The sequence below is a fragment of the Notolepis coatsorum genome, assembly GCF_963971535.1.
Source record: "Notolepis coatsorum genome assembly, chromosome: 2".
In the NCBI taxonomy this organism is placed as follows: domain Eukaryota; kingdom Metazoa; phylum Chordata; class Actinopteri; order Aulopiformes; family Paralepididae; genus Notolepis; species Notolepis coatsorum.
The window spans coordinates 87492903-87519454 of NC_140166.1; the positions used below are offsets into that span (position 1 = coordinate 87492903).

Here is a 26552-nt window from a genome sequence, read left to right on the forward strand (position 1 = left end):
CAAGTTGTATTTGAGACCTGTTGGGAATGTGCTCCGGCCTGTTCCTTTGCAGTATCGACACCGTGGGACTCCTGGATGTTCCGGCCACGCTTCCTCTACTCATGTCTGTCCTCGATGCTGACTGGGTGATGGTGCGGATGCTGTTGCCACGGCGAACAGGTGACTGGAAGTTGGTAACGCTGCCGTTGCGTCTCGGGGACGGCGTGCGGATGGAAGACTCGCGGCTGGTGATGTCACTCTCCTGCTGGTCCGTCTTCTTATCTACTGCTACTGCTGCTACTGCTACTGCTGCTGCTCCAGGGGCCTGCAGACGTGCTGGGAAGGTAACAGGTCAGGGGGTCAGGATACAACAGGTTCACAGTCAGATGTACATGTACATTTTCTTTCGGTCACATTGGTGTGGAGATGAGTGGTGAAGTGGTAAATATAAAGGTGGGTAAACTAAGTAAGATAGATAAGATATTCATTTATTGATCTCCTTCGGGAAATTCGGGCATCAGAGCAGCGTGGGGAAGTGGAGGTACTGGTATGGGCAGGGTAACAATAGAAAGACATAAATATAGGCAATACAATTAAATCTGAATATAAAAATATGAGAAAAATAAACAAAGGTGCAGATGAGCGTCTGTATGTGGTATATGTTATATTATATGTTACAATAAATATAGGCAATAAAGAATTTGAATCTGAATGTATACTATGAGTAAGAGTAAAAGTAAACAGTATTCACAATGTGCAATATACACAAGGTATGCTAAATATAAAATATTTGGGTAAATATTTAGGTAAATATAAAGGTGGGTAAACTATATAAATGTTGACTATATGAATGAGGGGAAAACGTAGGAGAGGGGAGAGCGGGGTAAGGTGAGCCAGTGGGTAAGTTGACCCACCCCCTGCATCAAGGAAATGTACACAATTTCGGTAAAAATTTAGGAAGAACCCGTCCTTTGCTGGAGGGAAGCATATCAGAAAACACGTGAACATGTGAACGCTTTTAAAAACATGTTAAAGGCAATTTCTTTCAAAATAGTGACTGTGGGGTAGAATTAGTCAATGGCCCTGGGGTAAGTTGAGCCAGTAGTTGAGCCAGTGGCCTGGCCTGCACAGATAAAAAAATATATAATAATTATATAAAAAACTAAAAAACTAAAAACAAATTATTATAATTATTATAATTTTTTTGCCAGGCCATTGTTTCTAGTTGTGGCGGCGCGATAGTTAGATAACCTAGGTGGGTGGGGAACAACCAGGATTTCACTGTCTGCGACAGAGTTGGAGAACTATATGACTCTCTCTCTCTCGCGGATCACACACACACACACACAAACACACACACAAATGGAGCCGTGCTGCCGCTTGTGATTGGTGGAGGCGGGACCAGGCGATACAACTGATTGACAGCAAAGGTGTCGAATGGAATGGCAGATGGCACTCGGATAGACCACCGCAACACTTCCGGGATTCTGAAATCGGGGAGGAGATAGCGGGGGGAGCATATGAATGAATGTGGATGAGAGCCGTGATGTAAGTGGTTACAGATACGGCTGTGGGGGTGCTAGAGACATGATCGAATAGACTTTTATGCGCCTGAATCTCCTGAACACGGCGCGACCCATTCCTAATCGATCAGAACTAAATCGGCAGAGAAAAAGCCCATTTTTAAGCATCTATTCCCCATGCACATGCACAGATTGCCCACAGAGTCTGGACGACACAAGATGACGCACAAATTAATGTGGACTGTTCCATCAGAGGGGGGAGCTTCGGTGGCCAGTGTCCTTTCAGCCGAACAGGATAATGAAAAAATGATCCCACTAAATGGCCAGACGCGTCTTATGGCGACATCTACAATTACCTCATTGAGTCTCCAGGTAGACTAATGTTTATATTTAAGTGCAGTGGTCTGTAGCCACTCACACTACCAGGAAGTTCCCCCCTCTGATGGAACAGTCCACATTCATTCGTGCGTCATATCGTGTCGTCCAGACTCCGTGGGCAATCTGCGCATGTGCATGGGGAATAGATGCTTAAAAATGGGCTTTTTCTCTGTCGATTTAGTTCTGATCGAATGGGTCGCGCCGTGTTAAGGAAATTCAGGTGCATAAAAGTCTATTCGATCATGTCTCTAGCACCCCCACAGCCGTATCTGCAACCACTTACATCACGGCTCTCATCCACATTCATTAATTTGCTCCCCCCGCTAACTCCTCCCCGATTTCACTGTAACGCGGACGTGTAGTGGTCTATACAGAATAACAGCCAGGCAGTGAGCCAGGTAGTGAGGGACTCGGGAGAGATACAGTAGAACGAAAGTCAATTAACGTTGATGTCAAGATGGACAGTGGAAGAAAGAGAAAGGGTGGAGGAGAGAGGGATAAAACAAAGAAAAAGAAAGGCCTTTACAGGAGATGCTGCTAAATCCGGCAACATTTATCAAATGTTTTCTTGCACCAAGGTCAAGGAACCAGCAGGTTAGTCAGTGATAAAAAATAAACATGTGGATGTTAGCTAGCTAACGTTACCATGCAATGCATCATCTCCCCTGTCAAAAGCTCAATGTTAAATCTGCCAAGAAACAAATAAATAATTTAACCCTTGTGTAGGAGCCAAAGCTATATATTTAGGTTATTGTATTATATGAATGTTTATATGTTTATTTGTATAACCTTACATTGAAACAGCATTAGGAATATTGATTGGATTTAGATAAAGTCATTGAACCATCTTATTTGTCATAATAGAACATTCTAGAACATTTGTGATGTCACAGTATGATGTCATAATCAAACATTCTAGAACCTTGGTGATGTCACCGTATGATGTCATAACCAAACATTCTAGACCATTTGTGTATCTATATATAGTCCTACTCACGAGTAAGCAACTTTAACCAGTAGAGTGGAACGTCGGCCCTCATATTATGCAGCCAGTAACGTTTGTTTTTGTCCTGCTGTGTCACTGAATCCAATTGCTCCTTGAGGAATCCCGGTCGTATAATACCGCTCTCAGAGTGACCGACTAGCTGTCTCTGTCATTTCTCTAACGATGAAGTTCCAGTACAAAGAGGAGCACCCCTTTGAGAAAAGATGGTCCAGAGGCGAGAAAATAAGGAAGAAGTATCCGGATAGGGTCCCTGTAATTGTGGAGAAAGCCCCCAAAGCCAGATTAGGAGATCTGGACAAGAAGAAATATCTTGTCCCCACTGACCTGACAGTGGGCCAGTTTTACTTCTTCATTCGGAAAAGAATCCACTTAAGAGCGGAGGATGCGCTCTTCTTCTTTGTAAACAACGTCATTCCATCCACCTCAGCCACCATGGGACTATTGTATCAGGAGCACCACGAAGAGGACTTTTTCCTCTACATTGCCTACAGTGATGAGAGCGTGTACGGGGACAGCCAAAGGGAAATCTGATCCCACCACCATCACTCCTGCCCACCCCCCAAAGCCCTCCACCACCCATTGAAATATTAAATCCAGCTCAGCAACCTAGAGTTCCCAGAGTAAATAATATTATGTCAAATGCACTTTCACATCCCCCCTCCCACCCACTTAAAATCTTTATTTTTCTTTATCAACGAACGTACTACTCACAAGTAAGCAACTTTAACCAGTAGAGTGGAACGTCGGCCCTCATATTAGTAAGAAAACTGTTCCAAGAGGAAAAAGGAATCAACACAAACTACTGGAGCGCTGAAAGAAGGATAACAACAAAATGTCGGAACCTAAGAAGGTTGAGATGACACAAAAGGTCTATGAGGAAGATGTCCGTCATGCCATCAATAAGAGAAGAGCTAAGTTAGGTCAGCTAACTGGTCACTTGAACAAGATGAATCAATTAATGGATGAGGACGACGACGGTAACTTGGAAGGTGTACAGACAAAATTGGTAGAATTCAACAATCTATTTGGAGAGTTCGGTGAGCTTAATACTTCAGTCCAGGTGGTACTAAGCAAAAGCATAAGCAAGACATCAGAAGAGGAGATGAAGAAAGATGAGAAGACATCCAGAAAGAGAGGCGCTTGGGGAAGCTTCACAACAGCTGCTACAGCAGTCCAGAACCCGGCAGAGACTAAAGCAAGGACCAAAGGGGATACACTGTGCCTTCTCCAACCCTTGCTTCTTCTGCCAAAGAGAACAGCATGCCATGGAACAATGCAAAAAGATGAAGAAGTCTCTTCACAAGGAGAAGATATATTTTCTCAAGAGTAAAGGCCTATGTTTCAGCTGTCTGAAACGGGGTCACATGAGCAAGGCCTGCCAAGAAAGGATGAGCTGCCAAGTCTGCCAGCTTACCCACCCTACAGTTCTACATATTAATAACAGCTGCCTATGATGAAGCAAGGCACAAGAAGGAGACACCGGATGATGCGCCCAAAGAAAATAAGCAAAGGGGCGGGGAAGAAGAAGGCGAAGCCAGTTCTAAGGTCAGTGGATGCATCAATGCAGAAACGAGGACCTGCAGAGCTACTGGGGCCGGCAACGTCGAAAGCATCTTGGCTATCGTTCCGGTCCACATCAAAGCCAAGAAAGGCAACAAGATGGTGGCTACCTATGCGTTCCTCGACCCAGGCAGCAACGTCACTTTCTGCACAGAGAAGTTAATGGCAGCGCTTAACGTCACCGGCAGCCAGATGGTGCCTCGGTTAGAAGTCTGTAGCTTGGATAGTGACAACTTCCTAGAGCTACCCAACACCTTCTCTCAGAAGTCTATTCCTGCTCGTAAACAGAACATCCCACTGCAAGAGGAAGTCGATAAGTGGCCCTATCTCAGTGAAGTGCAAATACCGAAGATCCAGACGGAGATAGGCCTTCTCATCTGGACTGACGTACCCAAGGCAATGGAACCATGGCAGGTGGTATCCAGCGTGAAAGAAGGGCCGTACGCGGTGAAAACGCGATTGGGCTGGTTCGTCAATGGCCCCCTCAGAGGAGAAGATGGCCATGAAACTACCAGTGGACTCATACAAGTGAAGTCACGTCCAGCCGCACATCCGTGGCCACGCTAGATGAACTTTGGAGTCAACAGTTCAAGAACGACTTCCCAGAGTGTCAAGACGGCCGGCTTGAGAAGTTGAGGGACGACATCCAGTTTCTGGAACTGGTCTCGCAGTCCGTGAAACTTACAGAGGGACACTACAGCATCGGCCTACCGGTGAGGAATGCAGTCGTCAAGATGCCGAACAACAGAAGAGTAGCTGAACAGCGAACTCTCAACTTAAAGAAGAGGTTCACAAAGAATCCCCAGTTCAACGCTGATTACTCAGTGTTCATCGACGACTGGATCTACACTGTCAAGGTGCCCAGTGAGGAGCTCAGCCGCAGCTATGGAAAAGTTTGGTACTTGCCACACCATGGCATGTACCATGCCAAGAAGAAGAAGATCCGCGTGGTGTTCGACTGTGGGGCATCATTCCAAGGCACCACCTTGGACAACCAGCTGCTACAGGGGCCGGAGCTAACGAGTACTCTCCTGGGAGTCGTCACTAGATTCGACAGCACCACTGTGCTCAAATACATCGCAAACAGAACCAGTAGGTTTCGCACCTTCGTAGCGAATCGAGTGGAGACCATCTTGAAGCTGTCAGAAGTAGGACAGTGGCGGTATGTAGATACTGCAACAAATCCTGCTGACCACGCGTCGAGAGGACTCAATGTCGAATCATTCCTGCGTAATGAGACTTGGATACAGGGGCCGGAATTCCTCACCAAGCCCGAAGAGGAATGGCCTCAGAACCCAGAACACTGTGGGGGCATAACCATGGAGGACCCAGAGGTAAAGAACGCCGTGGTCAGCGCTACTGCAGCTGAAGAGCAGTTCGACACAGTTTGTGCGCCGGGTCCGTGTCAAGACGAAGACGACCACTTTAGATAGACCTATCACTAAGATCTGTCTTCTCCAAGAAGCTGCATGAGGCGGTGGTAAACACTGTCCTCCTACGGTGTGCCATGTACTAGGGACCTCTGGCACCAGGTATTGGTTATCCAGCAGCAGAGACACTTATCAGTTAAAATAGTGTTTGGTTTAGCTCCTTGTTTTTTAGTTGTTAGTAATTGTCTCTAGATTAGAAGTACAATTAGGCCAGTGTAGGAGCCAAAGCTATATAATGTTATTGTATTATATGAATGTTTATATGTTTATTTGTATAACCTTACATTGAAACGGCATTAGGAATATTGATTGGATTTAGATAAAGTCATTGAACCGGCTTATTTGTCATAATAGAACATTCTAGAACATTTGTGATGTCACAGTATGATGTCATAATCAAACATTCTCTAGAACCTTGGTGATGTCACCGTATGATGTCATAACCAAACATTCTAGAACATTTGTGTATCTATAGTCAACAATTCTGAGGAGCAGGCGGGGAGGGCTAGGAGGTTGAGGAGCATTGGTGGGGAGGGTATACGGGAGGTCGTGAGAGTAGGGGAGAAGAGGAGATGTAAGGGGGTGATAGCTGGGGTGCCGGTCGGGATGGACGTAGGGCAGCTGGTGGACGAGTTAAGGGAGGACAGGCGAAATGGCACAGTTAAGAGAGTAGAAAGGATGAAGAGGGGAGCGGATAGGATAGAGACGGAGACGGTAGTGATTGAGTTTGAGGGTGGGGATGTTCCTAGGGAGGTGTTTGCAGGGCAAATGGTGTATAGGGTTAGGGAATTTGTTCAGAATCCTCTTAGGTGTTATAGGTGCCAGGAGTTTGGCCATATAGCTACCACGTGTAGGAAGGGGCAGAGGTGCGCTAGGTGTGGCGGGGAACATGACTATGGGGTGTGGAGAGGGAGTGAAGCCGATGTGCTGTAGTTGTGGTGGGGAGCATAGTGTAGCGTTTAGGGGGTGTGAGGTGATGAAGAAGGAGTTCGAGGTGATGAAGAAGGAGGTTGCGGTTCGGAGAGTGAGAAGGGAGGGTAAGTTATCGTATGCTGAGGCGGTTAGCAGGGTAGGACAGGGAAGCCAAGAAAGGGTGCAGGGGGTTGGAGAAGGGCATTTGGCAGAGAGGGTAGAGCAGGAGGATAGAGAGAGGGTAAGGGAAGAGAAATTTGGTGTTGTGGCCTTCGTGGCAGGGGTAGTTAATGGTCTGGCAGAGGCTAAGGGTAGAACAGCTAGGGTAAAGATGATTGTTAGGGTAGCGGTTCAACATTTGGGAATGGAAGGTCTGAAATGGGAGAAGGTGGTTAGGGAATTGGATGAGGGGGCTGTGAGGGACCAAGAAGCCCAGAATAAGATCGCAGGGGGCAAGGAGTGTCCCGCAAAGGGGGGCTCAGACAGGAAGTAGCAGCAATAGCTGCACTCCAATGGACAATGTAGGGGATGACGGGTTCCAGTAGACTGCGGGAAAAGAAGAAGAAGAAGAAGAGCCCATCAAAAGAATTGCGGAGGGCAGTAATACGCCACGATGCGTCTACACTGCCGGAAATTCAAAAGAAGAAGAAGAAGAGCAGCAGTGTGCATCTTGAAACAGGACTGAACAGATAGACTAAACAACATAGACTGAAGCCTGCATTTCTCAACCAAGGTGCCAAGCCTACCGTTTTGGTGTGGAAAGAGCCGGCAAGTTGATTTACGGCTTTCCAGTGTGGAGGAATTTTCATGTGTCGAGTCGGCGGTGATTTTGGAGACTGGGAAAATACAGTTTTCTTATCTTGTAGTGACGTGAATGTTTAGGAAAGTAGCTTTAGGACCACTTCTGTAAAGAAAGACTTCGCTGTGGAAGAGAAATAAACCATTTGGATATCTTTGTTTTACACTGGAGCGGCTGTGTCTGAAAACTAAAGTGTTATACTCTTACCATATTAGGGGACTAAATTGAAAAACGCCATAAAAAGATTATATGTTGAAATAATTTCCCACTTTCTTTTCCATAAATATTTTATTCAACTTCAGATTAAAAATGAAATACTCCCACTTTTCTGAAAGGAGTTGTTAAATCTGACATTACAAAAAACAATATGTGGTGGTTATGATCGGGGCTGAAGTTGAATAAACAATTTATGAAAGAGAAAGTCAAAATAATTCCAAGATAATTAAAAGATTACACACCTTTGCCACATATATTGGCTACAAACATAATCACTGCAAAGTTATCAAAAAATAAGAATCTGATCAGACACAAGGGTTAAGTTGTTGTTCCCTTTCTAATTTCCTCAAAAACATATAGTCTAGTTAATGTGATCAATATTATTTGACAATTGATGCTTTTTGTTGGACATTTCAGTCAGTGAGCTCATACTTAAAGCTATAGTTAAAATGATTGAGACAACGCAATCTTCTGTCTTCGTTGTGCATGCATGTGCTCACCACACGCGATACATGTGTCACTATTCTGGCAGTTGCTACTGTTATTATAGTATTGTAATGAAAGGTCTGTTATTTAATGTTTGTGTAAAGGGCTATTTTAACTGTTGATGGGTAGTGCATCAGTAAAGTGAATATGGTATTGTGCTCTTGCTCTGTTTGAATAGGTGGAGAGAGTGGTTAACTGTATTATAATAGTAAAGAGAAAAATATGTTGTGCTCTTGCTTTTTTCTTTTTGAAGGTGGAGAGAGTAGCATTGCTAGTGCCACAACAGTTTTATTTGAGGTTCATAACAGTACATTGTACTAAGCAATTGTTGGCTCATTAGTTTGTGATTCACATGCACTAAAATTCACCAGAATGCAGGAAATTAAGTCTTTGTAACTCAAATGTTCCTGGTGGGGGACCCCAGGGGCGTCGTTTTGGTATGGCAAGGTATGGCACTCGCCATACCTTGGCAAATTAAAATACAAAAAATACAAAAATTATGTCGATTTAGAATTAGAATGTCAACATTATGGACGAAGCTTTGAACTATTCGGTACAGCCCTAGCATGTTTTGATATAGTCAATTATCTCACTTTTACTAGGTGACTTTTACTATAGGTGACTAACTGAAATATGTCCCAAAAAAAGGAAAATTGACATACAGACGTTTTTTAATCAAAAGGCAGCAGAGACAAGTGATACAGGGACACAGGTAAGGTCTTACAATGGCTTAGTGATTATAACAGTGCAGTTCAGCATTCAGTAACCCATACTTTCTGTGAATGTGTTTTTGATACATTCTGTCGAACACACCTCAAAACTGTACCTAAGGAAAATTGGCTCAATTGCAAGAAAAATAATAGACAGTTATGATATTACATTCTGCATAATTTGTATGCAAAATATTGTGGTTCCCTGCTTTAGTCTGATGACACATTTCTATACTAAATGCTTGTGTAGTCATGTGTCATACCTAAATGTCATATAAGTGAATTGTATAGAAACAACTCACCAAAAGTGACTATTGCACAACTGATTTGACAAAAAAATCCACCAAGGACCCGCCCTTCAACCCCCCCCCCCCCCCCCCCCCCAATCCTCGCCATACCTTGGCTTTTACTGAAATGACGCCACTGGGGGACCCCCCGCTTAAAAAGTGGCCTGACTGGGGCTATATTTCGCGCATTATCTCCCGGTATTTCCCCAGTCCGGCCCTGGTCAGCAGCTACTGGCAGGTACGATGCACTCAGGACCTGTCATCTGACAAGCCTTGAAGTGAACCATGAACCCACTAATCACCACCACCATGTGACCACCGAAAGTTAAATACCACAGTCGTAACCATTCCGTCACCTGGACGGAATTTTTATTTTTTTTATCTACTGTACATTATAGCACCTTTAGGAGTGAGTTTACACCAAGGAGCTACTACTGCAACCTCATTACACAATGAGACAGAAATGGAATGGATAAGAATTATAGAAAGAAATGAGAGGGTCCAAGACACAACAGAAAGAGGCAACATGTGTATAACTGGGAGAATAAACAAGATGGCTACCTGCAGCTGCAGCCAACTGGAACACCTTCTTCTTGTCTTCTGTTCGCTCCTAAGGGAGAGAAATACAGTCAAATATATAGACTTAAAGGGGAATGCCACCTATTTCACAAACAGTTCCAGAAAGCCAGAAAGCATAGAGAGAACCCTTCAATTTGTGATGTCACCTGGATGTAAAATCTGGGGCTGCTCTATAGACAAATGGATTGCATTTATATAACAGCTTTCATCCAAAGCGCTTTACCCTTGTGCCTCACATTCACACACCAAACGGCGTGTGTTGCCTCAACCATGCAAGGTGCCAACCTGCATATCGGAAGCAGTTAGGGGTTGAGTGCCTACACTCTACACTACACCCAGGGATGCGTTGCTCATGGGACGGGGGTTGCACGACGTGCAACCATGCTTTTGTGAGCAGAAGCGTGTGCACGCACATGCACGGATGTGCACGCACGTGCACACAGGAATGCGCTGCACTCGACTGCGCCAACTCGCTAAGTACCCAGCAGGCTACTTTGCATATCAATAGCGCCGGTCGTCAGCTGTGTTCAAATACGTTCTCAGATACATTCACACAAAACTTGTGAATGAAATGTGTTACATTCCTTAGAGGCAATTAGGCACTGTCTTTAGTCTGTGCTCATGCGAGGGAACATTTATGCGCATGCGCGTGGCGTCATTAGCGTGCGTGCAACCAGTTATGATATCAGCAATGCAACACTGACTAGTCTACACCCACATAAATATACACATTAATGCTGCTACAACAATGGAAGCGGATACAGACCAGCTAGCCTAGCTGTTGGCTAAAAACACCTCTCCCGGAGTTTTAAGCTAGGCTAGTGGTCCTTATCTGCTTTCTACTGAACGCACAGAGAGGGAATTGGTATCTATCTTCTTGTCTGACTCTGGAGAAGACGGTAAGTGCATTTCACATGAGATAAAATAAGATAAGATATTCCTTTATTGATACCCTTGGGATTTTAGGATCCCCCAATTCTTTTTTATATAATGTTCATTTAAAAGCCACTGTGGTGGGAAATCAAACCATTACAAAATGTGCTTTTGACTAGAGATACATGATAAATGATAATGATAATATAGTCTACGTGTTTATGTGTCATCTGTAGACCTGATCAAATGTGTTAATCTGTGAGATGTGTCAGTCCAAAGGTTCATGTATGACCAGATGTACTGTATGACTACATTTTACATTTACATTTAATCATGTAGCTGATGCTTTTATCCAAAGCGACTTACAAGTTATGTACAACAAGTCAGCAGGAAGGGTACAACTCTGGCAGCTAAGGGTAAGTAAGTGACATTGTTTGTCAAACAGATAGACTAGAATGACCATATGTCAGCGTGGTTTAACTCAGAGTACAACAACCTGACTTTCTGGTTAAGTGACGCTGTGTACACAGTCGTGGTAAACAGGATGGGAGAAAGTTCAAACACAGCTATACCAGCCACCAACGACAGAGAGGGAGGTAGCAGCATTGTCGCAGATGGGATGTCTATAAACTGTCTATGCACTGTTTACTATTATGCACTTTACTACTAAGTAATCTACTGTCTATAATATGACTATATATATATCACCCCCATACCCCTATTGCCCCTTTCCCTAGCCCTCTTGACTTGTGAAGCGACCTTGGGTTTATTATTATTATAATTATTATTACATATATATATACAGTATATATATTACTATGTTATTAGCCTATACTAACTACTATGCCAATATGTCTATACTATACTGCCTGACCATTGGACAATGTGCAATTCATTTTAAATTTGTATACTGTAATTTTATATAGCAATTGATTTTTTTTACTTAACACTGTGCAATAGTGCTCACCATTTATTTATTTATTCATTGGAACTTTTTAAAACTACAGCGCTGACCTTCATTGTTTGTTTGTTGTATTGGTTGTCCCTTTTATCGCTTTTGGCGATGTCCTTCCAGTCTGGACCATTTGTCACACTGAGAGGTTCCACAGCTCAAGCAAACCCCCACCAATTAGTACATGGTTTGTACATTTTTGGTTTTGCACTTCTCGTTCTTTGTTATGCTATTGCTATGCTATTGTTATGCAAAGACTAGGTGATAGCTGAGTACCGGCGGTACTTGGCGCGCGGACGACGAGTCAAGTGAAAGTTGTGAACACATTTTTGTGTGCGCGTGCATGCACATCCGTGCGCGTACTTCTGCTCAGAAAAGTGCTGGGACGGCGTGGTACCGCGTGGCATGACCACTGCACCCCTGGTTAAAAGTGTCATTAGATAGATTTAACTTTTCGATTTGGACAAGTCTATTCCGAGAGGGCGACCATTTTGGAAATTTTTAACCATGGGAATTGTAGTCTTTTTGCGGCCATTTTGTAGCAGAGTTCCACAGATATCGTTCTGTGTTGAACGTTTTTAAAACTTCCTGGAAGATTTTATGGGGTTCAAGGTTCAGAGTTCTGTATGAATTATTTCAATAACTGTTAATATTCGGGATAATAAGCCACAAAAGGTAACGTTTTTGACAAATATTGAAAGGCTTTCAAGTTTCTCTTGCCAATTGTTAACATGTAGGAACAATTAGATCTGAAATTAGTTTCAAAACGGTTGCACTGTGGGGAAAATAAAAAAGTACAGTAGATTTCATTATCTGTTCTTATGCACGCCTGGTGATACTAAATCCAAATTGAACTCGGGCATTTGAAAGATAATATGTATATACTGTATATACAGTGCCATCTGGGAGAAATGCAAGTCCCTGTGCAAGATTTAAATGCGAGGCCCTGCGTGATATTTTTTTATTAATTAATTAATTAATAAAAAAACATATATATATATATATTTTTTTTTTGCCTTAAATTTCCTAAAAATATTAAATCAGGTTGTCGTCTCCATAGGCGCCGATTTATGTTTCTGCCAGTGGGTGCTTAAAACGTACGGTTATGTATATAACCATAGTTATATGAGTATAGTGACGCTCAGCGTCATAGTGCAATACTCTCCACTTCAGTACTTGCGCTGAATAAAAACTCACAATGTACCTTTACATACCATCATCTGTCTGACCACACCCCCATCCGCTACCTACATAAGCAGGGGTGTGGCCATGCCCTCATCTCCTTCCCAATCGTTCACCACAAGGCAAGATCAAGGGGTCCTCAGGGAGTCCTGACGCTGAGCGTCACTATACTCATATAACTATGGTTATATACATAACCGTACGTTATATTATCGTATAGCTCTGCTCAGCGTCATAGTGCAACACAGGAGCTGAGCAGAGCTGAGCTCGACAAATGTACCCCGCTGAGGCCCCCCACAACCATCAGAACCGGGGAGGACCCGAGCCCCCCCGACTCTCCCTAGCAGAGGACGGGAGGGAGACGGATCCGAGGAGCTTGAGCAACTCAACGCACAGGGTGAGCAGACCGTGGGGCGTACCCACGACTACACAAACGCACAACCCGCATGCCACTAGGGAATGAACGGAAAAAGGAACAAACCCCCGTTACCACCTCTAAAATCACCGGGTCAAGAGCAAAGCCCAACCCCGTGGCAAGGCCGTAGCAGCGGAGCGCGAAGGAGGACCCAGACCCAGAAGGAACTGGATCCCCCCGGAAAAGGGGGGCCTGGAGAGGCCAATGACGCCACAGCATCGAGACCTCACCAGGCGGTCACTAGTGACACCGCCCCCCACATCGCCAGCGTAGTCGGACAGGGCCCATCCAAGAGCAGGCCCTTCCCCCCAATAGCACGCCGCCTGGCTCACTGACCCTGGTATACTCAGGCAGTCATCCATCCAAGCACAACCCAGGCCTGAACCTATACTGCCTCCGAAACCGAACGAGATCGGGCGTGTTCAGGGTGGCATGGCTGTAAACTCGAAGCACTCAAGAGGCTACACCTACAGCGGGAACAGGCAGCACACCGGGGAGACGACCTCCAGAAGAGGTTGATCCCTCAATCCAGGCAACAGGCACTTGACCTGAGCCTGGAGAACTGCGGATTAGACAGGCGCCAAAGGGGTCTGCTGAAACAGCACCCCGGCGGAAAGGGCATATGCTGGTATTGTTGCGCACCATGTCACAGCCTCCACAAAACCCCCCGACTCTCTAGAGGGGTCGAGGCAGAGAAGGCTGACACGATTGGCAGACGTCATGAAATGTGCGGGGCACACTCAAGCGGCCTAACCCGAGAGTTGACTCCGCTACCAACACACCAGGGAACCAACCACCAAACATGAGGCGGTTGTTACTATAACCCCTCAAGAAAAAACTCCAAAACATAACTGCGGGTATACACTGGCTATACTGCAGTACAAGTGTTTCAGTTTTCAAACAGGGGTCATCCCAGGCCTACAGGTCGACGAAACAATTTCGGACCGGGCCCGGCGGACCGGAACGTACACATGGATGCCAGAGGAGTCCCATGAGAATCACCTCAACAGCCCCCTCCCAGCCATGCGTAAGCAGGAGAAGAGAGGGGCGAAAAGAATGGAGAAGGACCAGGCCCCCTTAGCGCAGCGCAAGGTACAACACAACATGGACCAAGCAACAGTGAGGGGTAATACGTAGTAAAAAAAGCTCGTGATCCATTTGACCATTTATTTGACCTGTGGTTCAAAACAGATACACAATTATCTTTTGTCCACAGGATGGCGCCAAACAGCTAACAGACTCTTCCTCATTCAGGTTAGACTGACATTTTGAACCATACATTGAAATAACACATTGGAATAATAAATCAATACAATAAGATGATACAAAATAACATTCATAATAAAACAATACGATAAACCAATACAAAATAAGCAATAGGATTCACTCAGTTACCTGTGGTTCAAAACAGATACACAATTATCTTTTGTCCACAGGATGGCGCCAAACAGCTAGCAGACTGCAATGGGGAAATATCAGTCACATTTCAGGACAGGGCCTACTCAACCTGCTCGTCCATTACTACTAACTCAATCACATGTGCTCTTACAAAAGTTCGCCACCACAGCTAAATTACATTACAACAAGTGCAGAATTGCTCATTATTAACATAGATACCATTATATACAACTGGTTTATTGCCCGGCACCTTATTTACAATCATTCAAATCATCATAACGTTCTTTTAAACCAAAGATATGTTTAGAGACACTGAGCAGCTCTTACCTCTTCCTCATTCAGGTTAGACTGAACGGGAAGAGGCGCGCACCAAAGGAAATACGTCACTTCGGGAGGAAGTGACAACAGTTTCAAAATAAAAGACTTTGAGAATAAAAATAATAATAAAACAAATTAAAATAAAACGTAAGGGATTATTTGTGGAATACATAACAGTATATTATATATATACCTGCTACAGTAACACAACCACGAACATCTCCATAACGTCAAACCCTGTGACACCCGGGCCGACCCGGCATTTTTCCCCCCGAAAAAAGCACAAGTCCCTCAGGGTACCAGAACAGCAGATCTGCGTCCCCGGCGGACAACGGGTTAACTGACCTGGACCGGCGTGACCAGAACCAGTCCCGTGCCCTAATCATGCCGACATCCCCAACACTAGGAGGGGGGTAGGTACGCGTGTCGATCCAAAACATTATAGAGGGCGCCACCCAGACGGTCCCTCATGTACCGCGCTCCGTTGGCCCACCCCAAGGGCGTGAGACCCCTCTACCTATGCTTTGATCTATTCCGTTAACATCCCCCAGATATGAACGAGAATTCATCGAGACAACACTGGCGCTCGGAAGAGACAACTCCATCCCAGTCGCCCCATAAAAACGCTGTTTTAAGCAACCAAGGCACGCAAACCCATGCGTGATTCCTATGAGAAGCACCCAGGGCCAGCACTATGTACACGTCGAGACACAAAACACATCATTGGATAGTCCAATAAGACACCAGACATTGTTCCTCCAAGCCGCCTGGGAGAACGACAAGAAGCCGTTGTTTTTTATTTCTTCTTTTCTACAGAAAAGAGAAAAAAGACGGACATGGGTCTCATGTGACGCGGCTGAGGGAAAAAAATAATACCCCGTCAACCTACTCCACAAGGAGGGGACGGGAACCCCCAGAGAGACTTCCCACGTGAGCAACAACTTGAAAAGTTAATGTAACATCGAGCCACGTGACCAAAAGGCTCAAGTTACACATATATCGAGTGTAACAGTACACTAAGTCCCTACGCTCCGCCACAACAACTTGACAATAACAGAGAACCACACATGGGGCCTGTAAAGAACTCACGGAAGTCAGCGACCAATAGAAACGTGCCCAGTGACGTATTCTATGCCGGGGGGAATCCCATGACTCAACCAACCATGATAGGTGAGGAGTCAGGGAATTCCCCCCCCCCCTGTGACCTGATCAATCAGCACGGCAGGACCGAATGAAAAGAGGTTCAAACCCCCGACCAATCAGGAAAAGGGAAGGAGGGGTTAATCCGGTTACCCCCTCGCGAACCCAACCCTCGTATACGATAATAATAAACAGCCACGATGATACCTTAAGTAGCCAGCATGCTAAACCAACGCACGCTAGCCACAGACGACAACGTCTGTGAACAGGGTTTATAACAAGGCCAAAGTTTATGTGTGAACACGACACCCGTGTTTTATGTTTTAAGAAACACAGAAGATTCATAGAGAGAGAGAGCGGTCTAAAAGACCGTGGCACAGCTACACACAAGCACTTCTGTAGGCCAACACTACGGTGTTGTGGCTCAATACCACTATTTTAAAGTAACAGAACACACAACTAACCTCCACCTTTATAGGAAGAACATAAGTCTCCAGGCCGAGGAAAGAAAAAACCCTTTCGACCGAGTGTTAGCTACAGGCCTTGCTAAGCACACATATATATATATATGTAGCGACCAACCAAAGACTAGCTTTCCCTTTTTTTTTTTTTATCTTTTTCCCCCTCCATTTTTCCTCCGATTTTCTCCCATCCCAATGTTAGTCGTATGCCAATTCCCAATCCCCTTCCTGGTCGCTGCGCACTTACCCCCCCACAGTCAGATCATCTGGGAGAGTGGAGGCTATCACGTGCTTCCTCCGACACACGTCCAGCCAATCAACCGCTTCTTTTCACCTGGCAGCGCGGATCCTCCCCGAGAGGGCGTAGCGTGTGGAAGGATCACACTATCCCACTCAGGTCCTATCCGCGCTTAGCAGGCGCCCGACCGAACTGTAGGAGTCGCTGTTTACAATGACCCGGACCCACCCCGCCAGCTTCCCCCACCCTCTAATACAGCCAATTGTATTAGTGTGAACGGCCAGCCAAGCTGGTGACAACCCCGGAGCTGTGAGCTGGATTCGAACAGGCGAATCCAGCTCACAGCTCCGGGGTTGGTGACGAACGCAATCTCCGCTATGCCACCTAACCGCCCTAAAGTCTAGCTTTCCTATCAACCCCACACTAGGCGAAGGATCTACACATCGTATCCCCATCATATGTAGTGAATAAACACACAGTTTGTAACAAAAAATACAGTCCCTCCTAGGAGGGACTTTTTATTGTATAGCAAAACACAGATGGGCCAGGGAAGGGAACAGGGGTAACAGGAGGGGAAGTCACATCAGCGGCGCCTGCCACGAGCCGCTTGTGGCTTGCCACCCACGGGAGCTTTCGCCCCGGAGGGACGGTACTGAGGTGCCTGGTCTTGACGATCCCTACCGTCACCTCCGGGCGTGGGTTGGCCAGCTGTGGTGGTCGAGGCGCCCTCTCTCCTCCTGGCCTTCTTCGCCGAAGGGCCAGCAGTGGCGGTGGTAGTGGCGGTGGCAACGGTCGCGGGTCCACGACGATGAGGCCTCCGTCGGACTCCACCGGCGACATCGGGCGATGGGAAATGGGGCTGGAGCACCGACCGCTCCTCCTCCATATCCCTGCAGGCTGCGGTCATGAGCTGCATCGCCGACCCGAAGAGCCCAGCATCGGAGAGGGGTGCCGTAAGCAGGGGAAGCCTCTTCCTGTCCGGTACTCTCGCCTGCTCCAGCCAAAGATGGCGCTGGGATAGAGTGGCCAGGGCGCGTATCTTCCTGGCAGCTATGGCCTGCAGCTGGATCAGATGCAGGATGGCTCCGGCCGCCTGGCCTTGCTGAACATGTTGTTCGGTCAGCATCGTACCGCCCGTCATCATCCCGGACATAAACACACTAGCTGCGCGATGTTGGATGTCGCAGCTAGGGTTTGGGTTCCGGCGATGAACGACTGGTCACTCCAGTTGGCCAACTGCCTCGCCGATTTCCCGCGGGGAACCGGCTTCCGCAACGGCTCCCACACCACCTCAGGACAAAGGAGAGACGCCATCGGTCTATCAAGCCGAGGCACCCCTTCCTTCATTCCCTCGACCAAACCCGCCACCCACGTGACTTGCACGTAGGCGGGGGTGAGGCCAGTGATGTGGGAGACCACCTGTCCCTGACGTACGTAGGCCTCCATTGAGGGGAAAAATGGGCAGACAACTCCCGTCTTCCTCACAGGACGACGTTGCCATAGATGACCTATCAAATCATCGGGGACAGGGGCAGGCAGTGGCTGCGGCAGCGGCACGCCGTTTGCGACGGCTGCTGCCGCCATGAGCTCCGGGAATAAGGCACGTAGTTCCCCATGCGCACCTTCCTCCACTGAGCCCGCGTCCCTCACATACGAGAGGCTACTGCCCATTGCAGAGCCACCATCCGATGTGGCTGATAGCAGGGCATCTCGTCGCTGAGTCAGAGGTTCTAACCCAACACCAGAATACGAGGGACCCCAAGGAGACACATCACCCCCTGCCACATCCTGAAAGGGAGAGTGATGTGTCTCCACCGGGGCGTCAAATAAGAGTGCATCTGCCTCCACCATGTAATCCTCCATTTCCATCGACCACGGAGATGCAGACGCACCCTCATCCGGCTCCAGCAGCTCACCGAAACCAGGCCGTTCGCCCCTGCAAGCTACCCTTCTACGACGGGAGCGAGCAGAAGAGAAAAGTTTGTGTCTCAAATCCTCCGCCACGAGAGGAGCCGTCTGCCCATCGGCCGACGGCCCCCCGGCGGCGGAGGAACCAGAGCAGGAACCAGGCCATCTCACAGGAGATGCCGCTGGTGCACCAGCTCCTTGGAGAGGCAAGCTACCCACGGGGTGCCGATCGGGCGCGAGTGACTTCCACGACCGCGGAGTCAATCCCGCCCCAAGACACACAATGGAGGAGGCAACGGAGAACCGCTGGTGAAGGGTGACGTTGCTAGCGCGACCCCCCGAAGAAAACATTATAGTTATTTTCTATTGAAAATTATGAGAGAAAGAAAAGAACAAGAAATAATGTTAACGCTGTCTCAACTTTCTTCCTAAACAACCTTAGCTCAAGTGTTTGGTATACAGGCACTTCCTTGTGGTGAAAGTGAAGAAGGAGATGAGGGCATGGCCACACCCCTGCTTATGTAGGTAGCGGATGGGGGTGTGGTCAGACAGATGATGGTATGTAAAGGTACATTGTGAGTTTTTATTCAGCGCAAGTACTGAAGTGGAGAGTATTGCATTATGACGCTGAGCAGAGCTATACGATAATATAACAGTTGAATGCCCTGTTGCAACTATTATATAGATAAAATACATTTTCATTTCAGACTCATAAAATAAAATATAATACACACACATAGTTAATTGGTGATAACGTTTTGTTTTATTTGTTTTATTTACTTTAATGACAATGAAAGTGCTTGTTCGCCAACCAAATTAACACATTTGTCTTTCAGCACCACGCAAGAGTGGACAGCTCCTGCCAACACAGTGTCTAAACACTGCAGCCGTGCTGAATTGCTTTGATTGTTATATTGGAAACAGCCGCGATATATGTGGTGTGCTCGTCGAGCACACAGTATGTAAAAAGACTTTGAACTGAACTGAACTGAACTGAAAGAAAACGAACTGAACTGAACTAGAAATTGTAACTAATAGAAAATAAAGGACCTTAAGATTTGATTCAAAAGAAAAGCAACGACTGGACATTCCTGTTTTCATCTTTGTAACATGCCCTACCCCCACGCCCAAGATAAACTTTCTGCAATAACCATAGCCTACATCAGGGGTCGGCAATTAGGTTTGGCCGCGGGCCAATTTCCCCCCAAGCCATTGTATGGCGGGCCAGAACCAAAAACAATGGCTAATTTAATATAATGATAGTGAAATCTTTTTTAAGTCAAACTGTCAAAATAAACTAGCTGTATAGGTGGCATAATAAACTGTAAGAGAGAGAGAGAGAGAGAGAGAGAGAGAGAGAGAGAGAGAGAGAGAGAGAGAGAGAGAGAGAGAGAGAGAGAGAGAGAGAGAGAGAGAGAGAGAGAGAGAGACACACACCACGGCGGGTGCAGCACAACAGAACAGAGAGAGAGAGAGACCACGGCAGGTGCAGCAGAACAGAGAGAGAGAGAGAGAGAGCGAGAGAGAGAGAGCGACCATGGCGGGAACAGAACAGATTGCATGAAAAACTCACCATAACGCAGGAGACGACGTCGACGCATTTTCCTACCGTGGAGATGAAAAGTTCACCAGTCCCATGATATTGTCCCCCCGTTGGGATGAACTTGGGAGTCTGTTCCTATTTTATCTGCCACACATTAGCACTCGATAACGTAGCTAACACTAGCTAGCTAGGTTAGCTAACGCTAGTAAAGTTCATTTCTTGTTAGCTGTCCCTGCCTTTAGCTAAGCTACTAGCCGACATGGCTAGCCTGACTCCCCGACTGAACGTTCTAACACGCAACACTTTAATGTTCATCTTAAGTTCACGGTCCATCTGCCGAACATCCTCTTCGTCTTAGCGTAACCTAATCACTATACTTGGTATTGATAAGCTTACGGCACGCAGCGTTATTTCTTCTGCTAGCGATGCACATTTGGTATTTCACGTTTTCAAAAGTAGGATGCTCTTGGCCAAGACGTCCACTCGCTGCCGCGGATAGCGCCGAAGAGACCCTGTACCTGTGTACCCCCTCGTGGATAATACCGGTCATCTTCACATCTCTCTAGCGACTACCAGACCGACGCCAACCAGCTCCCCCTAGTGTTAGTCCTCCCACGATGCTTTGCCGGGCACAAAAGTAAACGGTCCATTGAAACCAATAGCATATATCTTGCGAGCCGCAGAGCCCGGAATAAGTCAGACACATTCACGTGTGTACACTATTCTACAAACGTGTCTAATGTGAAATATATAAGCATGTAAGCAAAACGTTAGGTTATGACTATAACCAAGTTCTGTTAGTTAGGGGCGATGCTTGGCTTCGCCTTCTGCACTATCTCGCGTACGTGCACGCGTACTGAATAAACCACAAATGTACCTCTAATACCAGTATTAGTCTGACCACACCCCTCATCAGCTTACCTTCATAAGCAGGTGTGTGGTCACCTGCTCTCCTCCTTCCCAAGCTTTCACCACAAGGTGAGGTCAAGGGCTGCAGCGGCCGTCCGAAGCCAAGCATCGCCCCTAACTAACAGAACTTGGTTATAGTCATAACCTAACGTTCTGTATCGTTAGTGGCTTAGCTTGGCTTCGCCTTCTGCACAAGGGAGGCCAAGCGGAGCCACTTGGCTGACAAATACACCCCGCTGACAGCCCCCCAAAACCATCAGAACAGGGAGGGCCGAGCCCCCCCGACCCCCCCTAATGGAGGGTATCCCCCCTATTAGAGGCTTCACGGGAAGGCGACGGACCCGACCGTGCGAAGAGCTCTCAAGCAACTTAACGCACAGGGTGAGCAGACCGTGGCTTGACCCCACGACTACACACACGCACAACCCGCATGCCACCCGGGAACGAACGGAGGAACAACCTCGTTACTGCCCCCAGAATCACGGGGTCAAGGGCAAACCCAACCCCGTGGCAAGGCCGTAGCAGCGGAGCACGAAGGAAGACCCAGACCCACCAAAAGGACTGGACCCCCGGAATGGGGGCCCGGAGAAGTCCATGATGCCAGCATCAAGACCCCACCAGGGGGGCACCTAGTGACCCCGCCCCCCACATCGCCAGCGTATTCGGACAAAGGCCCCTCAGCCGAGCGGGCCCTGTCCCCCTCAACAGCACACCGCCTGGAACACAAGCCCTGCAACAGGCAGACAGCATGGTCATAACACACAAGAGTTAACCAACGGAACAGGCAGTGCACCGGGGAAGACCAGGCAACAGGCTGTCAACCCAAGCCTGGAACAACTGCGGACGAGGCAGGCGCCAGAAAGGACAGCCGAAACAGCCGCCCCGGCGGAAGGGGCGTATGCTGGCGTTGTCGCATAACCAAGCTTTCAACAGCACGTCAGGAGCGGGATCCGTAGACCACACGGCCCCTGACAGCTGCCCACAGAAAAGCCCATACGATCGGCAGACGTCATGAACGTGCAGGGGCACCCTCAACCGGAGAACCGGGAGTTGACACTGCAGCAACACACCAGAGAACCAACCACCCAGGCATTACCCCATGCAATGGTTGGTCCCATAACCCCTCAGGAAAACCCCGAAACGCACCGGCGGTACCACCGCAGCCCGCGTTACGGTTCCCAACAGGGCCATCCCGGGCCTACAGGTCAACGGGCATCACCCCGGACCGGGCCCGGCGATACGGGGAGCACAGGATCCCAAAGGAGGTTAACCCCACCCAACAGGCTCCTCAGCGCCAAAACGCAAGAGAAGAGCGTAATATGGAAGACCAGCCCCCAGCACCCCGCACTCAGTACCAACAAGGGGTCCCATAACGCACAACCCTGTGACACCCGGATCGACCTAGCATTTTTCCCCCCGAAAAAACCCTAAGTCCCTCAGGGTACCAGAACAGCAGATCTGCATCCCCAGCGGACAACGGGTGCACTGATCTGGACCAGCGCGACCAGAACCAGTCCCGTGCCCTAACCACGCCGACCTGCCAACCCCAGGAGAAGGGGCAGATATGCGCGTCTGATCCCAACATAAAAAGAAGGCGCCACCCAGACGTGTCGGTATGAACCGCGTCCGGCGGCCCACCCCTAGGGCGTGAGACCCTTCCCATATGCCCAGACCCATTCCGTCATCATCCCCTGACATGAACGGGAACCCATCGACAACACACAGGATGTCGGAAGAGGAAAAACCCCCATCCCAATTGCTCCATAAAAACGCTGTTTCACCAAAGCAAACGAGGCGCGCCAGTCAGCAACGGCCAAAGCACATACTGAGCCAGCACTATGTGTGCGTTTGGACATACCCACATCAACAATAGGCCGGCTAGACCACCATATTGAATCCCCAAGACGCCCAGGGAAACGACAAGAGGGGCGAGATGCAATCAACTCCATGAATGAACATTCAACTCTTTATAAAATAAAGAAAAGGCATCACATGTATGACCTAACTGCACAGCTGGGAGTAAAAAACCCTGTGTTTTCACATGATTTTAATCCAGTCACTCTTCTTAATCAGAGTGTAAGACCAGATTCCCCCAGAAACACCTTCCCACATGAGACCACGGTCAAGAAAAAGATATGTAAACTGTGAGACACGTGACCAACAGACTCAAGTTTGACACAAAAACGAGCGCAGCAGGTTAAGTCCTGCGCTCTACCCTCGACATCTTTACGACACCAGCTCATGGAAGGCGTCGCCATAGCAACAACGCTATAACGGGCGGGGAAAACCCACCGGATCCTGTCATAACAGGAGTCGGTAGAATACCCCTCCCCCCCCCCCCCCTCCCCCGCCAAGCACTGGCTTGGCCCTGACTGGCTTAGCAGGAGGGTCAACAACCTCTAAACCAATCAAGTGGGTAAAGGAGGGGTTTATCCGACACCCCCTCCCGAAAAACACACCTTCTATCCCTACACACAGAAAACCAAACCAAAGCCATTTTGAAAACCTCTGGTAGAACAAAACACATATAGCATAAGCTAATACAATGTTAGCTACCCACAAAGTGTAAAAGGGATTACAACAAAAAACACAAGTCGCCTGTGCGTGAATCCCATACCCGCAGCCTAAGCTATAGGAAGACGTTGAACGAGAGTAATGGCTAGGCCATGAAAAGTGTGTACGAGCATTACTGCAACTAACAACACAGCGTTGTGAACACATACTTAGTTAAAGCAATGGAATATCACCAGTTCTAATTGCATGTGGAGCATCAAGCTAATAGAACCTATTACCGAGTGTAAGTTGCAGACCTTGCTTAAAAACTCGTAACACAACACAACTCATTCCCCCAACGTAACAGGGTAGATTCATAAAACACAACCCCACCACATGATTTGTATTGAAGAAACACACAGTTTGTTCGGCCAACCACAGTCCCCCTTATATCAGGGAACTTTTTTATTAAATAAATAATATGTGATCAAGGCACAAAATCATAGGGGGGCCGGGGAGGGTGTAGAGGAGGGGACACAGAGGGGAAAAAGTCACTCAACGGCGCCTGCCACCTCGCGCCGCTCGAGTCTGGCCACCCCGGGGAGCCCCGGAGGGACGGTAGGTTACAGTCTGCTGGACACGACGTTCCCTACCGTCTCCTCCGGTCTGGGATGGGCCGGCGGTGGCTGAAGCGTCGCCTCGTCTCCTAGCCCTCTTGGCAGGGCCAGCAGCGGCGGCGGGGGCAGTGGTAGCGGCGACGGAGACAGCTCGACGTCGCGGAAGCCTTCTGCCCCCACCGGCAAGGACGGGAGGCGGAAAATGGGGTTGGAGGATGGATCTCTCCTCTGCCATCTCTCTGCATGTTGAGGTCATCAATAGCAGGGCCTTCCCGAACAGGCCAGCGTCGGAGAGGTCGGCCGTCAGAAGAGGGGCTCTCTTCTTCTCTGGTACACGAGCCTGCTCCAGCCAAAGGTGACGCTGGCCCAGGGTGGCCAGGGCGCGCACTTTACCCATGGCTATGGCTAGCACCTGGGAGAGGTGCAGCACAGCTCCCGCAGCCTGGGTGATCTGATCGCACCTCACCTCGTTCAGATCCGCGCCGCCCGTCATTATCCCCGATACAAATCTAGCCAGGTGGGCGATGTTAGAGGCCGCAGCCAGCGACTGTGTACCGGCGATAAATGACTGGTCACCCCAATAAGCCAATCGCCTAGCCGACCTCCCCTGGAGGACCGGCTTGCATAGGGGCTCCCACACCATATCCGGACAGAGGAGCGCGGCCATCGGATTGTCAAGCCGAGGTACGCCCTCCCCCATACCTTTGACCAACCCCGACACCCGCGTAACTGGTACGTAGGCGGGAGTCAGTCCCATGATGTTGGAGACCGCCTGGCCCCGACGAACATAGGCCCCCATCGATGGGAAAAATGGGTAGACAACGTCCACCCCTCTCACCGGGGGACGCTGCCAGGGATGGCCTATGAGGTCATCAGGGACAGGAGCAGGCAATGGCTGCGGCAGCGGCACACCGTTTGCAGCGGCGGCTACCGCCATGAGCTCGGGAAACAAGGCCCGCAGTTCCCCCTGCGGACCCTCCTCCACCGACCCCGCATCCCTCGCATACAGCAGGCTGCGACTGGTCAAGGAGCCACAATCCGATGCGGCCGACAGTAGGGCATCCTGTTGATGAGGCCAAGGTGGTTCCCCGACATCCTCGAACAAGGCGCCCCGTGGAGCCATTTCCCCCCACCCCGGGGTCTCCGGAGGAGGGATACTCTCCTCCACGGGACCATCATACAAGAACCCGTCCGCCTCCTCCATGAAGTCTTCAGTTTCCATCAGAAATCCAGAGTCGGACGCGGCCTCGCTGGTCTCCAGCAATTCCCCAAACCCAGGCCGTTCGCGTCTGCACGCCACCATGTGACGACGTGAGCGAGCAGACGCAAAAAGTTTTCGTCGCAAATCCCCTGGCTCTAAGACAATCCCCCGTTCATCAACGGGCGATTCCCCAGAAACAGAGGAACCAGAGTCGAGATCAGGCCATCGCCGGAGCGACGGCTCCGAACCCTCGGCTCGTCGGTGAGGAAAACTATCCACCGGCAGTCTCCCGGGCTGGGTCGGCAACCACGAGAGTGGCAACAGCCCAGCACCGGAACGCACGACGGAGGCGGGAATGGAGAATCGGTGGTGAAGAGTAGGTCTAGCGGGTCTACTCTCCGCGGAATACATTATGACCCAAACCTTTTTCTTATATAAACAAGTGAGAGAAGAAAAAGGTTAGGCACAATGTAAACCTAGTCACAACTCTTTTCAACTTATCAACGACACGTCAAGTGGGGTACTACCGAGGCACTTCCTTGTGGTGAAAGCGAGAAGGAGGAGAGCAGGTGACCACACACCTGCTTATGAAGGTAAGCTGATGAGGGGTGTGGTCAGACTAATACTGGTATTAGAGGTACATTTGTGGTTTATTCAGTACGCGTGCACGTACGCGAGATAGTGCAGAAGGCGAAGCCAAGCTAAGCCACTAACGATACAGAACTAGATTTTAGGTCTGTGATGGAAAGTGATTGATTAAAATGTTTAAAAAAAAGAAAAATTTATAAAATAATAATCTATCTATTTTTTTCGCGAGGCCCCCTAGGGGGCGAGGCCCAGTGCGACCGCACGTCTCGCACGCCCCTAGCGGCGGCCCTGTATATATATAAATGTGCGAATTGGCTATAATAAGGTAATTTATAAGCCACCTATTCTATATTCTATAATAATATTTCAAATTGCATTGGTCCGGATGGGAGAATTCAGTACTGTATCTACAGAACCTGCTGTTTAACACTAGAACAGCCATGGAGCAAAT

General features: G+C 48.2%; 2 protein-coding genes across 2 annotated transcripts in view; one reads left to right on the plus strand and one right to left on the minus strand.

The window, feature by feature from the left end:
- Positions 1 to 26552, minus strand: part of tmc3 (transmembrane channel like 3) — a gene marked incomplete at both ends in the record, with an annotated part of 185268 nt that overhangs the window by 1562 nt on the left and 157154 nt on the right. Inside the window, 2 exons of the mRNA XM_084307555.1 lie at positions 18 to 315; positions 9848 to 9896. Of these exons, the coding sequence (XP_084163681.1) occupies positions 18 to 315; positions 9848 to 9896 (347 nt within the window). The remainder of the gene's footprint in view (positions 1 to 17; positions 316 to 9847; positions 9897 to 26552) is intronic.
- LOC311222900 (gamma-aminobutyric acid receptor-associated protein-like) lies at positions 3049 to 3501 on the plus strand (the record flags this gene model as incomplete). The annotated part of the gene is made up of 1 exon (XM_084307556.1): positions 3049 to 3501. One exon carries the CDS (start codon positions 3049 to 3051, stop codon positions 3415 to 3417), a length of 369 nt encoding a protein of 122 aa, XP_084163682.1. The 3' UTR covers positions 3418 to 3501.